We start from the raw sequence: 22327 nt of genomic DNA, 5'->3' as shown, positions 1-22327 counted from the left end.
AGAGTGATGGTGGTCCAGGAACTTACTTTTTAGCCCTCCAACCATTTCAGTCTGAAAACCACTTCAGTGAATGGGGGGAAGGGATAGTTAGGGAGTGTGGGATTGATATGTACAGACTGCTGTATTTAAAATGGATAACCAACAAGGACCTACTGTATAACACAGGGAACTCTGCTCAATAGTATGTAACAGCCTAAATGGGAAAAGAATTTGAAAAATAATAGATATATGTATAAGTATAACTGAATCACCTGAAACTATCACAACATTGTTAATCAACTGTACTCCGATATAAAATAAAAAGTTTTAAAAAAAAGTTATTTTGTCACTGCCCACCCCCCTCAAAAAAAAAACCACTTCAGTGAAGAAAAAGACCCTCCTAGGGTAACCTAAATCAAAGCAAGACATCCAAAAAAGCTTTCCAATTAGAAGGTTGGGTAGCTTTTCTGAAATACTCATAGTCTGGTTTTTATTGAATGTGAAATATTGTGCATTTTAAATAGAGGTCAGTCCATGGGCCGTCTGACTGACCCTCCTTAGTGACTCTCTTAATCTATAATTTGTGAACCCCTGATTTTACCTATACTTCGAGCCTGGAACCTCTGATTTACCTGTGCTTTGAGCCTGTGTCTCTTCTCCTTGAAATCTCTAATAAGCGCTAACAAGATATGTCAACATTTCAAGGGGGTGTCATGTGCAAAAGAAAGTGAGCCAGTGTTTGTAGGGCTGAGACAATAGTAAACTTTGAAAGTTTGAACACAAAAGAGAAAATCCGCCTATTTCACAGACCTTGTCTTAACAACCTCCTGCAGGAACCTTTCTGCAGCCTCAAACCCAAACCGCCATTTGGAACGGCAGGGCCAGGCTAGCAAGTTCAAGTTAGGGAATGCACTAAGGAAGAAGGTCTAAAGCTTGAATCAGAAAAGAGGGACTAACAAGAGAAACTGGCAAAAAGGGACATTTAAGGAGAAGCCTTTGGCTGGAATTCATTTCTGTTTCCTCATCCTTATCCAGAGGAATCTGAGCGGAGAAGAAAACACATATCACTTTTGGTATATGGCCTTACTTTCAAGTTTTAAATTAGATAAATAGAAGCTCGGTGAGGCCTCTCTCAGAGGTGTACTTCTCTTGTCCTCTCTTCTGTTTCTTTCTGTCACCACTTTTCTGCATCTTCCTTCTTCTCTGGTTTCCACCCTCCACATTCCTCTTCACCCCCGTTTTGTTCTCTTCCACCTCTCCTCTGGTCCTGGTTCTCTTTCCTTCCTTCTCTCCATCTCTTGGTCCTGGTCCTTCTGAGAGCACGCCTTCTTGTGCTGGAACGGAGGTGAGGTGTGGTGATGTGCAGTGGTGAGGACATGAAGTTATGGACGGGAATGATGCTGGAATAACGCTTCTCATCCAGGAGCCATGCTCCCAAGTGGTTCTCCAGGGAAAGGCTATGTTGTCAGCGTGAGATTATTCTAGTTTTTCCTTAGTTACAGCTTTCTCCTCCCTTCCATCCAGATAGAGTCCCTCAGAAAGCTGAATGCTGCAGAGTGGCGTTGGCGAGGGCTGCATAGATTCTCTCCAGTGTGAAAGTGTGGCTCAAATAGAACTTCCTGTAGGAGTAGGAGCGAAAAACTTTCAATAAGATATAACACCTCAAAAGCTCTTCTGTGGGCACCTAGATACTTCTGTTAATTTTTAAAATTGTCAACTATTAATAACAGGTAACTTGTAAGAGTTAGTGGTCTATTGATAATACTTTACTCTGGAAAACATATAACCACTTCTACCTTCTTTAAGGGTGTCTCTCTGGTCAGACAGAGGCACAAAGGAAGTACTTAATGAATAACTGTTAAATGAATACATGGATGGATGAATGAGGGTTGGAGTTTGGGAAGATAAGGGCTGGACCCCAGCTAGGGCCCCTAGCTCCTTCCCACTCTCCTCAGTGGAAGGTTGGGGCCCCCAAGGAGCTCAGGGAAGGAAAAGGAGCTCCCCCCTCCCTGCTGCAGAGGCAGACCCTCATGTTTCCCACACTGCAGGGAGAAGGCAGCTCTAGTGACGACAGCGTCCTGCTAGTCTCTGTCCCTTCAGAGCCACTTGCAGGAACTCCCAGGGGCCTCTGGTGGCCCTGGAGGTGCCATACTTAGGGTTTCACTCAGGCCAGTTGGAGGTAAAGAAGAACAGGGCAGGAAGAAAGAGGGCTGAGGGCTTCCCTGGTGGCGCAGTGGTTAAGAATCCGCCTGCCAAGGCAGGGGACACGGGTTCGAGCCCTGGTCCGGGAAGATCCCACATGCTGCGGAGCAACTAAGCCCGTGCGCCACAACTACTGAGGCTACACTCTAGAGCCCGCGAGCCACAACTACTGAAGCCTGAGCGCCTAGAGCCCGTGGTCCACAACGAGAGAAGCCACCGCAATGAGAAGCCCGCGCACCACCACGAAGCGTAGCTCCCGCTCACCGCAACTAGAGAAAGCCCGCGCGCAGCAACAAAGACCCAACACAGCCAAATATAAATAAATAAATTTATTTATTAAAAAATAAAATAATAATTTAAAAAAAAAGAAAGAAAGAGGCCCCCCACTCCCACCCCACAGCCTCCTGGAATTATCCCCAGGACCCTAGGACCTGAACCCAGACCTGAGGTAGAATTCCAGGCCTGTCCCAGGAAGGTAGCTGGATTAATCCCATCACCGTACCTATGAGTGGTACCAGCTGGGGCCGGCGGAGGCTGCCAGAGTGCTGAGGAGTGAGGGGGGGCTGCAGCCCAGTGGGGTTCTCTCTTTCCCACTCTCCATACGTGAACGACTCCCTCCAACTGAGGTCACGGTGCAAGGGATGGAGCCTTCGCTGGGACAGTTTTTTTCCAGGTCAAAAAGGGCATGCATTTGTGTACTTTAATTCACAGAGCACTCTCACAGAGGCCAGCCAACATTTGCGAGGTGCTTATTACGGGCCAGGCACTGTTCCAAACAGTTACAGGCGTCAATGCTCTTTTAATACTCACAACCACCCCCGAGAGGTCAGGCTGCCACAGTCCCCGTTTGCTGCATGAGGATTCTGAGGCCCAGCAAGTTTAAGTCACTTACCTGTGGTCACAAAATGACGCGGCAAGGCCAGAATTCAAGGCCAGATAACCAGGCAACAGAGCCCGTGTTTTTACCACTACGTCATGTGAACAAGGCAGTACCAGTAAAAGGAGGCAACCAACGTGGCTTGGAGAGGTTAACCAAGTGAATTTCCCTAGGAGATTCAGCTAGCTGAACTGGCAATGGCCTTGAACCCAGATGGCCTGAAGCCAGAGCCTGTTTCTGGTCCACTTGGCTTCAGCTACTCAAAGGGTGGCTTGCAACCTAGCAGCCTCGGCATCACCTAGAGCATGTGAAAAATGCAGTCTCAGGTCCACCCAGACCCACTGAATCAGAATCTGCATATTAACAAGATCCTCAGGGGATCATTTGCACATGAAAGTTTGGGAAGCACTGTGATAGGTCACACCGCCCACTGATGGGGAGTTGAAAGATTCAACTACACAGGTAAGCTTGGGGACGCTGGCTTTTCCAAATGTAGCGCCCGCGCTCGCGCTCTCTCTCTCTCTCTCTCTCTCTCTCTCTCTCTCTCTCTCTCTCTCTCGTCATCCAGAAGTTCCAAGAGGCTGGGGTGTGACTGTCCTTCCAAACTGAAAGGGTACACTACCTCGCCCAAAGAGAAAAGAGGGGTTCCTTCAGCTCCGAGGAAAGAGCAGGGTCCTGAGGACACCCCAAGATGATTAATTGAAATCAGCCTAGGGGCATCTTGGGAACAACAGTTCCCACGACACAGATGGCCTGTGAGTCTGAAATTCTAGCTGTTCTCTCAAATCCTAGAAATAAGTTTGAAATATTCTCTATTTCTGTCTTCTTCAACTCTAATCTCATGCGGTATGTTTTGAGTGTATGTGTGTGTATGTGTGTGTGTCTGTGTTTGAATGTATGTGGAAAAACATTAATTAATGAATCACCATTGTATTAGCAGTCACATAATATGAGAAAGCACTTCTAGACTTGGAGAAAACATGGGCCAGCAATCAGCTCTATTTACCATATAGAACAGGGGTTGTGAACTGGCAGCCTCCGGGCTCACTTTGGTCTGTGGATACCTTTTGTTTGCTCACTAAGTGTTGGCCTGTACTGTACTTTAGTATTTTATGAAGTGGGGAGGGGGGGTATGTGATATAAAAATTCAGATTTTTGTTTTTTCTTGAAAAATCAGAGTATCTGGCAACCCCAGGCTTGTGTTGCAGCGTGGCAACAATTAGTTGAAGCTTTAATTGAAACGTTCACTTTTTCATGCCACTGTCCCCACCACTCAATGCTGAAACCAAGTGTCAGCCCAGCTGTTGTTTTACCAATGATAGAGTTGAGAGAAAACCCAGCCATTTCTTATATCTATGACACTTAGACTCTTTACTCCTCTATACCCCCTGCAGATGTTTGAGCTGCAACCCCTGGTTTGGATAAAAGTTGGCACAGCTCCCCTGGGATCTACACATTCCTCTAAATCTCTAAATATAACATAATATTCTGACTGCCTCCTGAGCCAATTTGGAGGAATAATTTCTTAGTGGTGTGGTGCACAAATATTTATTGAGCTCCTATTGTGTTCCCAGCCCTGTGCTTGCCACTGTAGAAATTCAGAGGCACCAGAAAAATTTAGTATTGGTTGAAGAAACAAGACTTAAGCCTATGAAACAATCAGGGATAGTATGTTGTATAAGAGAGGTTATGACCAAGGAGAGATTTGTCTGGGCAGGAAGGTGGCGTGAGTGGACCTGAAAGGTTAGGTAGGATTTAGGGTGGCATCAGGAGGAAGGGAGGAGAGGGGGATGAATAAGGCATGGGGAAGGGTAGCTGAGGTTTGACCAGAGCAGAAGATTTGGCTGGAGAACAGGAGGAGTCAGAGGGCTCCCATTTGAGGAGGGGACAGTGACCAGGTGAGATGGGTACGAGGGGAAAGTTCATGCAGGATCATCCATGCCAAAATGAGTGGATCTGGGGTAAACTAGAACCCAGAAATAAATCGGGAACAGGGCTGCTGTTTCCAGAATGGGTCATGCTGTCTCACACAGACTCTGCGTCTCTTCCTAGAAACCCCGCCTCATCCGCCTTGGCCAGCCCACTCGTACTTATCCTCTCTGACTCAGCTCAGACCCCAGGCCTTCTGGGACAGCTTCCCGGGAGGAGGGAGGGAGGCCTGTCTTTGTGCTCCTGTGGCACCCCAGGCTTGAGCTTTGAATGTTGCCTGGAAGGAGAGGTTATGTAATTTGGGGACTTACCCATCTGACTCCAAAAATTATAAACCCCTTGAAGGGGGTGCTGTGTCTTTCTTCACTGTGATTCCAAAGCCTTCAACAGTGTTAGGCACTTACCAAGTGCTCAGTGCATGCTTTTGAATGAATAAATGAATGAACGAACTAGCAGAAGATCGCTGCCGTGGTCCAGGCAAGAGATGATAAAGTGGACTAGGGTGGGATCTGTGGGAGTAGAAATGAAGTAAAGAATATAAGAAACATTTGAAAGAAAGGAATTAATAGGATTTGATGCCAAATTGACTATGGTGGCCAAAGATCCCGGAGGAACTCAACCTAAGGTACAGGAGGATGACGGCAACCCTGACAGCACCAAGAAAGTTGGGGTGGGGTACTAGAGGCAATCTTACTCCTATATCTGCAGAGCAGAACATTCCCCGAGACAAGGGTGCCCCGTGCCCTCCGTTACCTGGACTGTCCTTTTTTTTCTCTGTCTTTCTGCTGCTCCTGGAACTCCAGCCATTTCAGGATCAAGAAAATGGAAATCAAAAGGAAAAGAATAGAGCATGAAACTCTCATTTTAAATCTTGTTTCCAGTTATATTTTTCCTGATGCAACAAAAGCTTTAGAGGCAGATATAAATGTGAAAAAGGCCAGCTGTGACTATATTGGGTGGGTGTGACGCATATTAAAGTAGCAGAAGAAAAAATAGGGAAGGGGGAGGCGGGATGGGGTGGAGTTTGGGCAGCAGAACCCAGGCTGCTGATTTTGCTGAGGTGGAGTGGGTGTGACTCCATCTGTTTGGTCCGGCGTCTTGGCCATTTATTTTATTTGCTGTACATTGCATGTTGCTGCCAACGTGCCAAAACTGCTATAACCGCAACCAGACTAGAACCTGCCTAAATGAGGAGAAAAATCATCACTCGGGGCTTCATGCTGAAAAATTAAAGAGAAGAAACTAAATGTCTGTACAAAGCAATTATTGAGACAAGGAAGCAAAAATTCAATGTTCCCTGTTTCTCACATCCCTCTGATCCGTCTTGTACATGACAGCCCAGACTCAGTTGCCATAGCTCCCTGGCTGGTCCCTCCACACCTAGCCTCCCTCTCTTCAAATCACTGTCACTGCTACAGCCAGCATGACCTTTTTAAAATGTACATGGGATCACACCACTTCCCTGTTTAAAATGCTGCTAAGGCTCCCATTACACTTAAAGCCTAAATCCATTCGCATGGCTTCCCAGCCCCTGCCTGGCTTGGTCCCTGCCCACTTCTACGTATGTCGTCCTACCACCATCCCCACTTCCCTACTGGCCTTCCTTCCCTTTCTCTGCACTCACCAAGCTTCTTCCTCAGGGCGAAGCCTCATTTGTCGCCTTACCCTGCACAGCTTTCTCCACCCTTTAACTGGCTTGTGCATGTTTCTCCTTCAGGTCTTTGACTCTTCTGACCTCCTGGAGATATTAAAAGCTGTCTGTGCCAGAGATTGCTAGTAGGTCCCGAGCATGCCCTTTTCCCTTCACCCTCCGGGGCAGAACATCTAATTTTGTGTTGGGCCCATGGCTATGTGGAATGGAGGCTGCATTTCCCAGCCTCCTTTGCAGCTGGATGTGGCCATGTGACTGAATTGTGACCAGTGAGGAATAAACAGAAGCCGTCCTTCCCAGAGTAATAAAGAAAATCTGTAAGTTAACATTCTAAGACAGTCAAAATATCTTGCTATTAGATATCAAATATCTTTCTCCATTAGAGTCCAGGGCTCTCCAGCTCAGCAATGTGACATCTTACCATCTTACATCTTCCTTCATTACAGATCTCTGTATGATATACAGAGTGACAACCACAGTATAAATTCTTTAACAGCGGGCAACTAACAAGTCTTTTTCTTGTGTTAATAGTTTTTCTACTTCCAGCTCAAGTTAGAATTAAAAATACAAGCTAATTTTTTTCTTTTTGGCCGCGCCTCGCAGCTTGCGGGATCTCAGTTCCCCGACCAGGGACTGAACCCCGGCCCTCGGCAGTGAGAGCGCAGAGTCCTAACCACAGGACCGCCAGGGAATTCCCTACAAGTTAATATTAATTGAGCGTTTATTACATCCTCCTGTAAATTTGCTGAGGATGGGCCGAGCACTTGATGCACGTGAGCTCATTGAATCCTGACACGATCTGCTTGAGGTTGGCAGTACTGCAATTTCTACTTTATAGGTGTAAAAACCGAGGCCCAGCAGAGTTAAGCAATATGCCCCCAAGGGCTCATAGTCAGAGTGGTGACTTGGGCCCAGGGTTGTGTGAGCTCTTACCCATTATGAGAGATTGCATCCTCTGAGCTCTCCTGGTTTTCAGTTTATCACTGGCATTCACAAACAAAACTTTCTTTTTTTAAATTCTGTCTCTGAGTTGCTGGTCCCTGTTACGACAAAAATCTCCTTCTCTCTGACACCTCGTTTTTCTCTTCTGGTGACCTTTACTGATTTTTTTCTGTTCTTCCTTTTCTTTGACACCACAAATCAAGTTCACTAGGACCCCGGTTCCCATTTTATCTTTGCTCTCTGGCCGTGGTGCCCTGTGGTCTAAGTGCTCTCGACCTCTGTCTCTCTCATACCAACCAGTCTTAAGACGCAACCCTTAGTCATCTGTACATGTAAGGACATTTCCTCAGGCATGGAGAAGACAGGCCTGCAGGAGGGAGCTTTCCAGAAAACGTTAAAAAGAAAAAAAAAAGTAATATAGAAGCTCCATAAAGTTCAAGCAGAGGCCAGGTAAGTAGGTAACGGAACCCAGGGACAGATGATGACATTTTAAACAGCATTTTGATTACTTTTCTGTAGGACTAGAAACGAGTTTAGAAATTAGGTTTTACTTTTCCACCTGTGTTACTAATTTATTCTTAATATTGAAGAAGCTACTTTCCATTTTTTATAAAATTCCTCCTCTGGGGTCAAGCCCACGATGCTTGTGGAGAAGGAGAATTAGGCAAAGAGACCAGGAAAAGGTTGCCCTGAGTCAAGAATACAGACTGGATACTGAGGGGCAATACTTCGTGCACCTCCCTGTGCCCATTAACCAAGATAACTTGGTTTCTGGATCTCCCAGCGCAGACCATCTGGGGACGTCATGCTGGCTGGATTTGAGTCATGTACCTGAACTGGTTGTGCTGGTGCAAGTCGGCAAAAATCTGAGAGAAGGCCTCACTCTCCCCCTTGGCCATCAGCTGCGTGAGGCTCTCGCTGGGCTGGGAGGCTTGGAGTTTCTTCTGCACTAACTAGATGGAGGAAAAAAGCAAAACCAGGTGTAAGTTCTCAGCATCTCTGCATTTTCCTAATATCATGGTACAGACCCTAAAGGTTAGAACTCAGCTGTCCTATCAGACAGAGCCATGCCAACTGCACAGAGAGGCAATTCTGAGGCCATATCTGTTTGTTTATACCTCCATACTGTTATAAATATCCTTTGGTGTCCCAAGAATAACATTGTCCCTGAAAACTTTAAACATAATTTAGTAGATAAGCTATTCTTATTAACATACCTTAATATGTTATTGAATAGCCTATTAATATAAACTTTAATAAAGCTTATGCTACTTGGTTTTATATTTAAATGGAAGGGGATTAAATGTTTATTGTAGGAATTTAATGTTTTTCAAATTCATTTCTCTAAGAAATATCCTACGTTGAGCTACTTTTTATGCCAGAGTAAAACTGCCTTTTTTCCTGTTGCCTGTGATACCCCAGAGATGCCCCAGTTGTGCACACTGCTCATAGCCATTCAATATTTATTGAATATCAACTACGTGCCAGGCACTGGGGAATCGAAGTGATGAAAACAGATAAAAATCTCGGCCTTCATGGATTTTGTGTTGTAACTCAAGTCAGGCTTCTGTTCATTATACTACAAGGCCTGGGGCAAAAAGGCCCAGGTAGCTTCCCTGAATTCTATCAAATATTTAAAGAAGTAGTAACACCAATCGTCACAAACTCAGAAATAGAGGAGGGAACACTTCCCAAATTACTCAGTAAGGTGAGTATTACCCTGATACCAAAGCCAGGCTATCACAAGAAAACTACAGACCAATATCTCTAATGAACATAGATGCAAAACTCCTTAACAAAATGCTAGGGAACCAGATCCAGTAATATATAAAAAGGATCATACACACCGTAACCAAATGGAATTTATTGCAGGAACATAAGGCTGGTTTAACATCTAAAAGTGAATTAATGTAATATACTATATTAATAGAATAGAGGACAAAATATGTGATCATCTCAGCAGATGGAGAAAAAGCATCTGACAAAATTTAATACCCACTCATGATAAAAATTCTCAATAAACAAGGAATAGAAGGGAATTTCCTGAACCTTATAAAGGGCATCTACAAAAATCCCATGGTTAACATCATGTTTAATAAAAGATTCAATGTTTTCTCCCAGCAGCCTCAGAAGCAGCGGATTAAAGCTCCACAATCAACTTGATATACCCTGCATCTGTGGAATACCTGAATAGACAACGAATCATCCCAAATTAAGGAGCCCTGTGGATGAAAGGCTCTTGGTGCTGCAGCCAGGACTCAGTGCTGTGCCTCTGAGGTGGGAGAGCCAACTTCAGGACACTGGTCCACAAGAGGCCTCCCAGCTGCACATAATATCAAACAGCAAAAATCTCCGAGAGATCTCCATCTCAACGCCAGCACCCAGCTTCACTCAACGACCAGCAAGCTACAGTGCTGGACATCCTATGCCAAACAACTAGCAAGACAGGAACACAACCCCACCCATTAGCAGAGAGGCTGCCCAAAATCATAGTAAGTCTACAGACACCCCAAAACACACCACCAGACGTGGACCTGCCCACCAGAAAGACAAGATCCAGCCTCATACACCAGAACACAGGCACTAGTACCCTCCACCAGGAAGCCTACACAACCCACTGAACCAACCTTAGCCACCGGGGACAGACACAAAAAACAACAGGAACTACGAACCTTCAGCCTGCAAAAAAGGAGACCCCAAACACAGTAAGATAAGCAAAATGAAAAGACAGAAAAACACACAGCAGATGAAGGAGCAAGATAAAAACCCACCAGACCTAACAAATGAAGAGGAAATAGGCAGTCTACCTGAAAAAGAATTCAGAATAATGATAGTAAGGTTGATCCGAAATCTTGGAGATAGAATGGACGATAGAATGGACAAATTGCAAGAATCAGTTAACAAGGACCTAGAAGAACTAAAGATGAAGCAAGCAACGATGAACAACACAATAAATGAAATTAAAAGTACTCTAGATGGGATCAATAGCAGAATAACTGAGGCAGAAGAACGGATAAGTGACCTGGAAGATAAAATAGTGGAAATAACTACTGCAGAGCAGAATAAAGAAAAAAGAATGAAAAGAACTGAGGACAGTCTCAGAGACCTCTGGGACAACATTAAACGCACCAACATTCGAATTATAGGGGTTCCAGAAGAAGAAGAGAAAAAGAAAGGGACTGAGAAAATATTTGAAGAGATTATAGTTGAAAACTTCCCTAATATGGGAAAAGAAATCGTTAATCAAGTCCAGGAAGCACAGAGAGTCCCATACAGGATAAATCCAAGGAGAAATACGCCAAGACACATATTAATCAAATTGTCAAAAATTAAATACAAAGAAAACATATTAAAAGCAGCAAGGGAAAAACAACAAATAACTCACAAGGGAATCCCCATAAGGTTAACAGCTGATCTTTCAGCAGAAACTCTGCAAGCCAGAAGGGAGTGGCAGGACATATTGAAAGTGTTGAAGGAGAAAAACCTGCAACCAAGATTACTCTACCCAGCAAGGATCTCATTCAGATTTGATGGAGAAATTAAAACCTTTACAGACAAGCAAAAGCTGAGAGAGTTCAGCACCACCAAACCAGCTCTACAACAACTGCTAAAGGAACTTCTCTAGGCAAGAAACACAAAAGAAGGAAAGGACCTACAATAACGAACCCAAAACAATTAAGAAAATGGGAATAGGAACACACATATCGATAATTACCTTAAATGTAAATGGACTAAATGCTCCCACCAAAAGACACAGATTGGCTGAATGGATACAAAAACAAGATGCATATATTTGCTGTCTACAAGAGACCCACTTCAGACCTAGAGACACATACAGACTGAAAGTAAGGGGATGGAAAAAGGTATTTCATGCAAATGGAAACCAAAAGAAAGCTGGAGTAGCAATTCTCATATCAGACAAAATAGACTTTAAAACAAAGACTATTAGAAGAGACAAAGAAGGACACTACATAATGATCAAGGGATCGATCCAAGAGGAAGATATAACAATTGTAAATATTTATGCACCCAACATAGGTGCACCTCAATACATAAGGCAAATACTGACAACCATAAAAGGGGAAATCGACAGTAACACATTCATAGTAGGGGACTTTAACACCCCACTTTCACCAATGGACAGATCATCCAAAATGAAAATAAATAAGGAAACACAAGCTTTAAATGATACATTAAACGAGATGGAGTTAATTGATATTTATAGGACATTCCATCCAAAAACAACAGAATACACATTTTTCTCAAGTGCTCATGGAACATTCTCCAGGATAGATCATATCTTGGGTCACAAATCAAGCCTTGGTAAATTTAAGAAAATTGAAATTGTATCAAGTATCTTTTCTGACCACAACGCCATGAGACTAGATATCAATTACAGGAAAAGATCTGTAAAAAATACAAACACATGGAGGCTAAACAATACACTACTTAATAATGAAGTGATCACTGAAGAAATCAAAGAGGAAATCAAAAAATACCTAGAAACAAATGACAATGGAGACACAACGACCCAAAACCTGTGGGATGCAGCAAAAGCAGTTCTAAGGGGGAAGTTTATAGCAATACAAGCCCACCTTAAGAAGCAGGAAACATCTCGAATAAACAACCTAACCTTGCACCTCAAGCAATTAGAGAAAGAAGAACAAAAAAACCCCAAAGCTAGCAGAAGGAAAGAAATCATAAAAATCAGATCAGAAATAAATGAAAAAGAAATGAAGGAAACAATAGCAAAGATCAATAAAACTAAAAGCTGGTTCTTTGAGAAGATAAACAAAATAGATAAACCACTAGCCAGACTCATTAAGAAAAAAAGGGAGAAGACTCAAATCAATAGAATTAGAAATGAAAAAGGAGAGGTAACAACTGACACTGCAGAAATAAAAGAGATCATGAGAGATTACTACAAGCAACTCTATGCCAATAAAATGGACAATCTGGAAGAAATGGACAAATTCTTAGAAATGCACAACCTGCCAAGACTGAATCAGGAAGAAATAGAAAATATGAACAGACCAATCACAAGCACTGAAATTGAAACTGTGATTAAAAATCTTCCAACAAACAAAAGCCCAGGACCAGATGGCTTCACAGGCGAATTCTATCAAACATTTAGAGAAGAGCTAACACCTATCCTTCTCAAACTCTTCCAAAATATAGCAGAGGGAGGAACACTCCCAAACTCCTTCTACGAGGCCACCATCACCTTGATACCAAAACCAGACAAGGATGTCACAAAGAAAGAAAACTACAGGCCAATATCACTGATGAACATAGATGCAAAAATCCTCAACAAAATACTAGCAAATAGAATCCAACAGCACATTAAAAGGATCATACACCATGATCAAGTGGGGTTTATTCCAGGAATGCAAGGATTCTTCAATATACGCAAATCTATCAATGTGATAAACCATATTAACAAACTGAAGGAGAAAAACCATATGGTCATCTCAATAGATGCAGAGAAAGCTTTTGACAAAATTCAACACCCATTTATGATAAAAACCCTGCAGAAAGTAGGCATAGAGGGAACTTTCCTCAACATAATAAAGGCCATATATGACAAGCCCACAGCAAACATCATCCTCAATGGTGAAAAACTGAAAGCATTTCCACTAAGATCAGGAACAAGACAAGGTTGCCCACTCTCACCACTCTTATTCAACATAGTTTTGGAAGTTTTAGCCACAGCAATCAGAGAAGAAAAGGAAATAAAAGGAATCCAAATCGGAAAAGAAGAAGTAAAGCTGTCACTGTTTGCAGATGACATGATCCTATACATAGAGAACCCTAAAGATGCTACCAGAAAACTACTAGAGCTAATCAATGAATTTGGTAAAGTGGCAGGATACAAAATTAATGCACAGAAATCTCTGGCATTCCTATATACTAATGATGAAAAATCTGAAAGTGAAATCAAGAAAACACTCCCATTTACCATTGCAACAAAAAGAATAAAATATCTAGGAATAAACCTACCTAAGGAGACAAAAGATCTGTATGCAGAAAATTATAAGACACTGCTGAAAGAAATTAAAGATGATACAAATACATGGAGAGATATACCATGTTCTTGGATTGGAAGAATCAACATTGTGAAAATGACTCTACTACCGAAAGCAATCTATAGATTCAATGCAATCCCTATCAAACTACCACTGGCATTTTTCACAGAACTAGAACAAAAAATTTTGCAATTTGTATGGAAACACAAAAGACCCCGAATAGCCAAAGCAATCTTGAGAACGAAAGAAGGAACTGGAGGAATCAGGCTCCCAGACTTCAGACTATACTACAAAGCTACAGTTATCAAAACGGTATGGTACTGGCACAAAAACAGAAAGATAGATCAATGGAACAGGATAGAAAGCCCAGAGATAAACCCACGCACATATGGTCACCTTATCTTTGACAAAGGAGGCAGAAATGTACTGTGGAGAAAAGACAGCCTATTCAATAAGTGGTGCTGGGAAAACTGGACAGCTACATGTAAAAGTATGAAGTTAGATCACTCCCTAACACCATACACAAAAATAAGCTCAAAATGGATTAAAGACCTAAATGTAAGGCCAGAAACTATCAAACTCTTACAGGAAAACATAGGCAGAACACTCTATGACATAAATCACAGCAAGATTCTTTCTGACCCACCTCCTAGAGTAATGGAAATAAAAACAAGAGTAAACAAATGGGACCTAATGAAACTTAAAAGCTTTTGCGCAGCAAAGGAAACCATAAAGAAGACCAAAAGACAACCCTCAGAATGGGAGAAAATATTTGCAAATGAAGCAACTGACAAAGGATTGATCTCCAAAATTTATAAGCAGCTCATGCAGCTTAATAACAAAAAAACAAACAACCCAATCCAAAAATGGGCAGAAGACCTAAATAGACATTTCTCCACAGAAGATATACAGAGTGCCAACAAACACATGAAAGAATGCTCAACATCACTAATCATGAGAGAAATGCAAATCAAAACTACAATGAGATATCATCTCACACCAGTCAGAATGGCTATCATCAAAAAATCTAGAAACAATAAATGCTGGAGAGGGTGTGGAGAAAAGGGAACCCTCTTACACTGTTGGTGGGAATGTAAATTGATACAGCCACTGTGGAGAACAGTATGGAGGTTCCTTAAAAAGCTACAAATAGAACTACCATATGACCCAGCAATCCCACTACTGGGCATATACCCTGAGAAAACCATAATTCAAAAAGAGTCATGTACCAAAATGTTCATTGCAGCTCTATTTACAATAGCCCAGAGATGGAAACAACCTAAGTGTCCATCATCGGATGAATGGATAAAGAAGATGTGGCACATATATACAATGGAATATTACTCAGCCATAAAAAGAGACGAAATTGAGCTATTTGTAATGAGGTGGATAGACCTAGAGTCTGTCATACAGAGTGAAGTAAGTCAGAAAGAGAGAGACAAATACCGTATGCTAACACATATATATGGAATTAAAAAAAAAAAATGTCATGAAAAACCTAGGGGTGAAACAGGAATAAAGACACAGACTTACTAGAGAATGGACTTGAGGCTATGGGGAGGGGGAAGTGTAAATGGTGACAAAGCGATAAAGAGGCATGGACATATATACACTACCAAACGTAAGGTAGATAGCTAGTGGGAAGCAGCCGCATAGCACAGGGAGATCAGCTCGGTGCTTTGTGACCGCCTGGAGGGGTGGGATAGGGAGGGTGGGAGGGAGGGAGACGCAAGCGGGAAGAGATATGGGAATATATGTATATATATAACTGATTCATTTTGTTGTGAAGCTGAAACTAACATACCATTGTAAAGCAATTATACTCCAATAAAGATGTTAAAAAAAAAAAAAAAAAAAAAAAGATTCAATGTTTTTCCCCTAATACCAGGAACAAGGCAAGGATATCTACTTTTGCTACTTCTATTAAACATTGTACTGAAGGTTCTAACTAATGCAATAAGGCAATAAACAAATAAATGGATCTAAACTGGAAATGAAGTTAAGCTGTCTTTATTCGCAGGTGACATGAATGTATGCACATATGTAGAAAATCCCAAGGAATCCACAAAAACTACTACAACTAATAAACAAGATTAATACACAAAAACCAGTTGTATTCCTGTACATTTTCAATGACTGATGCAAAAATTATTAAGAAAACAATTCCATTCACAATAATATCAACAGCAATCAAATACTTAGGAATATATTGAACAAAAGAAGTGTAGAACTTGTAAACTGAAAGCTACAAAACATTGCTAAGGGAAATTAGATTGACATAAATGGAAAGACATTCGATATACATGTATTAAAAGACTCAATATTGTCAAGATGGCAATTTCCCCTAAATTGATATATAAATTCCACGTCCTTATCAAAATTCCAGCAGGAGTTTTTTTTTTTTGTAGAAATCGACAAGTTGATCCTAAAATTTACATGGAAATGCAAAGGATCTGGAATAGCCAAAACAATTTGAAAAAGAGCAAAATTGGAAGATTTACAACACCCAATTTCAAAACTTACTATAAAGCTACATTAATCAAGACATTGTGGGATTGGCACAAGAACAGGCAAACGAATCAATGGAACAGAATTGAGAAGCCAGAAATAGATCCTTACATTTATGGTCAATTGATTTTTGGCAAAGATGCCAAGACAATTCAATGTGGAAAGGATAGGCTTTTCAACAAATGGTACTAGGACAGTTGTATATCCACAGGCTAAAAAAAAAAAAAAGTACTTAAAAAAGTACCCTTACCTCACATCATTCACAAATATTAATTCAAAATGGATCAGAGACCTAAATGTAAGAGCTAAGTCTTCTAGACTTCTAGAAGAAAATATAGGATAACATCTTAGTGACTTTGGGTTGAGCAAAGAGTTTTTAGATACAACACCAAAAGCCTGATCCATAAAAGAAAAAATTGATAAACTGCATTTCATCAAAATTTTAAACTTCTGGGCTTCCCTGGTGGTGCAGCGGTTAAGAATCCACCTGCCAATGCAGGGGACACGGGTTCAAGCCCTGGTCCAGGAGGATCCCACACGCTGCGGAGCAACTAAGCCCGCGCGCTGCAACTACTAAAGCCTGCGCGCCTAGAGCCCGTGCTCTGCAACAAGAGAAGCCACCGCAATAAGAAGCCCGTGCACTGCAATGAAGAGTGGTCCCTGTTCGCCGCAACTAGAGAAAGCCTGCGTGCAGCAACAAAGACCCAACGCAGCCAAAAATGAAAATAAATAAAATAAATAAATAAAATAAAAATTTTAAACTTTTGCTCCTCAAAAGACATCATTAAGAAAATGAAAAGACAACTCACGGACTGGGAGAAAATATTTACAAATCATACATCTGATAAAGGACTTGTATCCAGAATATGCAAAGAACTCTTACAACTCAATAAGAAGAAAAAAATCAATTTAAAAATAGGCAAGGGACTTCCCTGGTGGTCCAGTGGTTAAGACTCTGCGCTTCCACTGCAGGGGGCCTGGGTTTGATCCCTGGTCAGGGAACTAGATCCCACATGCATGCTACAACTAAGAGTTTGCATGCCACAACTAAGAGTTTGCATGCCACAACTAAGGAGCAGGTGAGCTGCAACTAAGAAGCCGGCCTGCCTCAACTAAGACCTGGCACAACCAAATAAATAAATTAAATAGATATATATATTTTTAAGTTTCAAGAAAGATTTGAATAGAAATTTCACCAAGAAGATATATAAATGACTAATAAGCCCATGTAAAGTTGCTCGACAGGAAACCCTAATTAAAAACATAACACATCCACTAAAATGACTTTAATTAAAAAGATAATACTGGGCTTCCCTGGTGGCGCAGTAGTTGAGAGTCCACCTGCCGATGCAGGGGACACGGGTTCATGCCCCGGTCCTGGAAAATCCCACATGCCGCGGAGCGGCTGGGCCCGTGAGCCATGGCCGCTGAGCCTGCGTCTGGAGCCTGTGCTCCGCCAAGGGAGAGGCCACAACAGTGAGAGGCCTGCATACAGCAAACAAACAAACAAACAAACAAAAAGATAATACCATTGTTTTGTTTTTGTTTTTTTTGGCCATGTGGCTTGTGGGATTTTAGTTCCCTGACCAGGGATTGAACCCAGGCCCTCAGCAGTGAACAGAGTCCTAACCACTGAACCGCCAGGGAATTCCCAACAATACCATTGCTGGTGAAGATGCGGAGAAACTAAAACCCTCATGCATTACTGGAGGGAATGTAAAATGGTACTGTCACCTTGGAAAACAGTTTGCCGGTTTAAACATAAACTTACCATATGACCCAGCAATTCCAATTCCTTGGAATCTACCCATGACAAATGAAAACATACCCTAACATACATCTATACAAAAACTTGTACACAAATGTCCACAGCAGCATTATTCATAATAGCCCCAGACTGGAAACAATCCAAATGTCCATCAACTGGTGAACAGATAAAACATGGAATGTCTATACAATGGAATACTATTCAGCAATTGAAAGGAATAAATTATTGATAGTCTGTGACTCTACCCTAGAGTTGGCCCCATGCTATGATATGGATGAACTTGAAAAACCTTATGCTAAGTGAAAGAAGCCAGACATGAAAGCCTATATATTATAGGATTCCATTTATATGAAATGTTTCAGAAATATGAGTAGAGATTGAAGACAGATCAATGGCTGCCTAGGGCAGAAAGTAGGAACAGGGAATGGCTGCAAATGGGCATGAGGGAATTTTTTAGGGTGATAGAAATGTTCTAAAACTGGATTGTGGTGATGGTTGCACAACTCTATACATTTACTGAAAAATCTGAACTGTACACTCAGGTGAATTTTAATCAGTAAAGCTGGTTAGAAAAGGCCCAAGGCAAGGCTTCCCAGGGTGCCCCCGTATCAGCTCACTGAAGCTCTACAGCTCAGCTCTGACCTTGGCTGGAGGAGCCAATGGTGCCCACTTACCTGTGAGTCTCCTGAGGGACTGCAGCTGTTCTTGGGTACCAGGCAGTGAGTGACGAGAATCCTAGGGTCTTTGGTGGTGATGGACAGGCCCTTCTGCAGAATTTGAACCAGTCGGATCCAGAAGTGGAAGACAGTCTGAGGATGGTCAGGGTGGAGCCTTAGGTAGTAGATCTTCTCCGTGACTGTCCTCAACCGCAGGACACGTTGAAAGCGGTCACAGACCTGGAGCTCCACAAACTTCAAAGGGAGAATCCTGAAGGCGTGAGGGAAGACACACATTGCTTCTGATCCAACCCTGTCTTCATTAAAATGAGGAGTGTCTCCTTCAGAACTGAGGCTTTGGTGGGTAGGAGAGAGAATGCTTAGCACAGTGGTGCTCAAACTTTGGGGAGATCAGATTCACCTGGGGAGCTTGTTTAAAATGCAGACGCCTCAAGATAACCCCAAAGATTCAGATTCAGTAGGTCTGGGGTGAGCCCCTGGAATCTGCATTCTAACCTCTACCCATCCTGCCATGATTCTCATGCTGGTGTTCCCTGGATCCTGCTTGAGAGGGACAGCCCGGGAGTAAGGTAGCTGGGATCATAGGGCTTTTCAATTTCCTTCTTGAGAGCACAACAGGAGCTGGGTCCCACTGTCCAGCTTGTCCATTCATTGACCTCAATGCCTCCATTACTCCTCCCAAAGGAGCTAAGATTCAAGGAGCTGGCTTTGGATCTAGTATTAGTCAGCTGGGTCTGGGCTGTACTTGCCATAGGTGTACCTAGAACATAATGGAGAGGTCTATCACTGAAGCAACATGGAGCAATGAAGGGTTTACTTGGGCTTCTGGGAATATCTAGAGATTCCTGAGATATCCTACAGAAGAGGCTCAAACATCTAAAAGGGCCGTTTCATCCCCGACAAGCATAATGTTACAGCTCCAAGTGAGACTTCGCTCCACTCACTTTACCAGTAGGAAGACTGCAATGCAGCAAGTAACCTGTGACTCAAAAATTATTTGAGTCTAGTTAGTTGCATAAGGACTAGAACCTGCATCTCCCAGCCAGTGCTTCATCTGCCAGACTGCCTGGCTTCCTTGCCCCTTGGCCCCAAGTGGAGAGATTTCCTAAGAATTCAGTGCAGTGAATGCAGCGAGAAGGAAAGAGGGCGTGTAGACTGGCCCTCACTCCTGTCCACTTTATGGCCCCCCTTTGCCCCCCTTCAGGATGCTGACCTCTTCAGGATGATCTTGGGGGCTGTAGTTGGTTGGTTCCATGTCTGGCTCTGCCCATGGTGCCATTTGACGTTGGCCATGAAGAGGATGTTGGGAAGAGGCAGGCGGGGCACAGAGGAGGTCACCCCAAGGGCCATGGTGTTGGAGGCTTTGTAGATGCCTATCCAGTTCCTGCTCTTTTTGACCTGCAAAGCAGCACCCCCAGGGCACAGTCTGAGCACTGGCAGAAGCAGCAGTATGCTTTAGGCGAGAGGCACCATTCACATTTTGGGCTGGATAATTCTTTGCTTGGGGGAGGAGCTGTCCTGTGCACGGTAAGATATTTAGCAGCGTCCATGGCCTCTGCCCAATAGATGCCAGGAGCAATCTCCACCCTCCCCCCATACAAATTGCGATAACCCCAAATGTCTTCGGACATTGCCAAATGCCCCCTGGTGGCAGGGGCAAAATCATCGCTTGTTGGGAACCACAGTTTAACCTATATTGGTTAAACAACTGTACCAGTATTTACTTTACCTACTATTAGCAATTGCCCACAAGAGTTCCTTGACGTGTGTCACACTTCTGTGAATCCTCCCCAGACTGTTTCCTGGATTTTCTTTGAAGAACCTGTCCTTTGGCACTTTCTTGAGGGGCCCTATTATCTCCTGCACCTTTTCTGCACTGTCAGGTCCCTGTAACTTCCAAGTTCTGTTTATTCTGGGTTCCATCTGGCCTGAGGGGAGCCCAGACAAGGAAACAAAAATGCACTGAGTGCCATTGCACTAAAGCCTTTGCCTCCTGTGTTTCACGGAACAGCCAGGTCAGTCCCACCCTTATTACAATAGAGGAAACTGGGATTCAGGGTGTGCAGGTCACCTTCCTGATGACACCTCCTGATAAGAAAGCAGTGGACCGGACTCTGAGCCTAGATCTCTCTGGGCGTCCAGCTCCTATTCTTTCACCCACCAACATTTCTGTTCTGAACCCTCAAAGGGCAGCTCATTTTACTGCCTCTTTGTTCATCTGCTTTGAGCTGACAGCCTGGAAGAGGAAGTAAATCGAGGGAGGAAGCTACCAAATCCTCCACTCAGAGCAGACAACACTTGACCTCTCTCCCCAGAGTGACTGCAGGAGAAAACCTATCTGGAGCTCTGCAAAGTCAGGGTCAGATGGGGTAGCCTTGCCTCAGGTTCCTCTCTTTGCCTCAGTTGTTACTCCACTCCAGTTCCAGGGACAGACTCTCCGTCACATTGTGGGAACAGATTTAGAGGAATCAAGGAGTGCCATTCTGAGCGGCCCAAGAGTACCTGGACAAAGTTGCTTTCAAACACCACTGATTCAGGAAACAGGTTGAATTCTGGAGAATGAACCCTCTGGCAGAGCAGTGCCTCCTCCACACCCAGGCCCACTCCAGGATTTGGTTCCCTATCCACAGAAAAGAGGCCCCTGAATTCTTCCCAGGCATTCAGGGAAGGGAAGGTTGGATAGGATCTTGTGACTTTGGCTGCCTTCTTCGATTTGTTCCAAGTCTTTCTATGTGGAACTGATGACAGCATTTCCGCACATGCTCAGGGGCCTGTTGCGCATTTGTCCTGGGATCTCTCTCTTCCCTTCTGGCCTTGGGCAGCTGGCCAAGGCCTGGGACCACCAATCAGATCACAATGATGAATGGATGACATCATGAAAAACCAGGGCAGGCCTGCAGGAAAGGGAAATGCAGAGGAGCCTCCCTTTTCCTCCAGGGTGCTTTCACAGCTTGTTTAGTGCCCTGACAGGCCCCAGCCCTTCTCAGGACCTGAGCTCCCCCAGAACTTGCTAAGAAAGTACTGAACCAGGCACAAAGCAAAGAAGGAAGGCTGTTAGGAATCTCCTTCTGCTTCTAAAAGGAAAATACCCTCCCTGCCTTTCAACCCTCCCTCACTCTGAATGCGACTACCCCCAAAGAGTTTTCTTATTTATTTATTTTTTTTTTTTTCCCCAAAGAGTTTTAAAGGCTGTTGTCAATTTAAAACCCAGCCTTCCTGAGCTTTGTACCATGTGGGCCCCACATACCCTGGTTTATCTGCAGTAGCCTTTGCTGTTTCTGGAAGGAGTTGAGGGGCTGTAGGTGCCTGCTCTGCGTTCTCCTACAGCTGGCTGGCTACTTCTGCGGGCCTTATTTCCCTGAGGAAGTCACACTGAAGAACCGTAGAAACAAGTAGTTTCTTACCCAGAGGCTGGCTTGGTGAGGGTACCAGCTGAGAGGAACAGAATCCCAACAAGTAGCTCTGCTGGATCAACAAGCCCTACTTCCTCATCCTTGAGCCAGAGGAAGAAAGAGCCCAGATCTTGGGGTGGCTAGATCAGAGGCAGAGAACCAAGCAGACTGACTGCTATTCAAGTCTATTTCAGCGAGAAATCACATTCTAGTTTGGACAAAATTCCAGAATCTATTAATCATCAAGGAACATTCACCATCAAGGTTAAATACAGTCAATTTAGAAAAGCAATCTGACAACCAACATATGCAAAGTACAAGCATGGAGGTTTATTTTTGTGTTTCATTAACAAGTCAGGGAGAAGGCTGAAAGGTC

The 22327-nt window shown here is 43.3% G+C and overlaps 1 protein-coding gene across 1 annotated transcript; it reads right to left on the bottom strand.

Annotated features, from left to right (window-relative positions):
- Positions 1-1513: 1513 nt before the first annotated feature.
- On the bottom strand, positions 1514-21996 carry GARIN1B (golgi associated RAB2 interactor 1B; the record flags this gene model as incomplete). Its single annotated transcript, XM_079931951.1, is given in 9 exon segments — positions 1514-1620; positions 2684-2707; positions 2710-2743; positions 2745-2812; positions 2815-2879; positions 8412-8533; positions 18557-18809; positions 19773-19957; positions 21062-21996. Coding segments are annotated over 9 exon segments (1107 nt in total). The 5' UTR covers positions 21311-21996.
- Positions 21997-22327: the final 331 nt, after the last annotated feature.

This window comes from Stenella coeruleoalba (assembly GCF_951394435.1).
Source record: "Stenella coeruleoalba genome assembly, chromosome: 9".
Lineage (NCBI taxonomy): Eukaryota > Metazoa > Chordata > Mammalia > Artiodactyla > Delphinidae > Stenella > Stenella coeruleoalba.
Note: the sequence above shows the minus strand (reverse complement) of the source record. Positions and strands in the feature narration are given on the sequence as shown.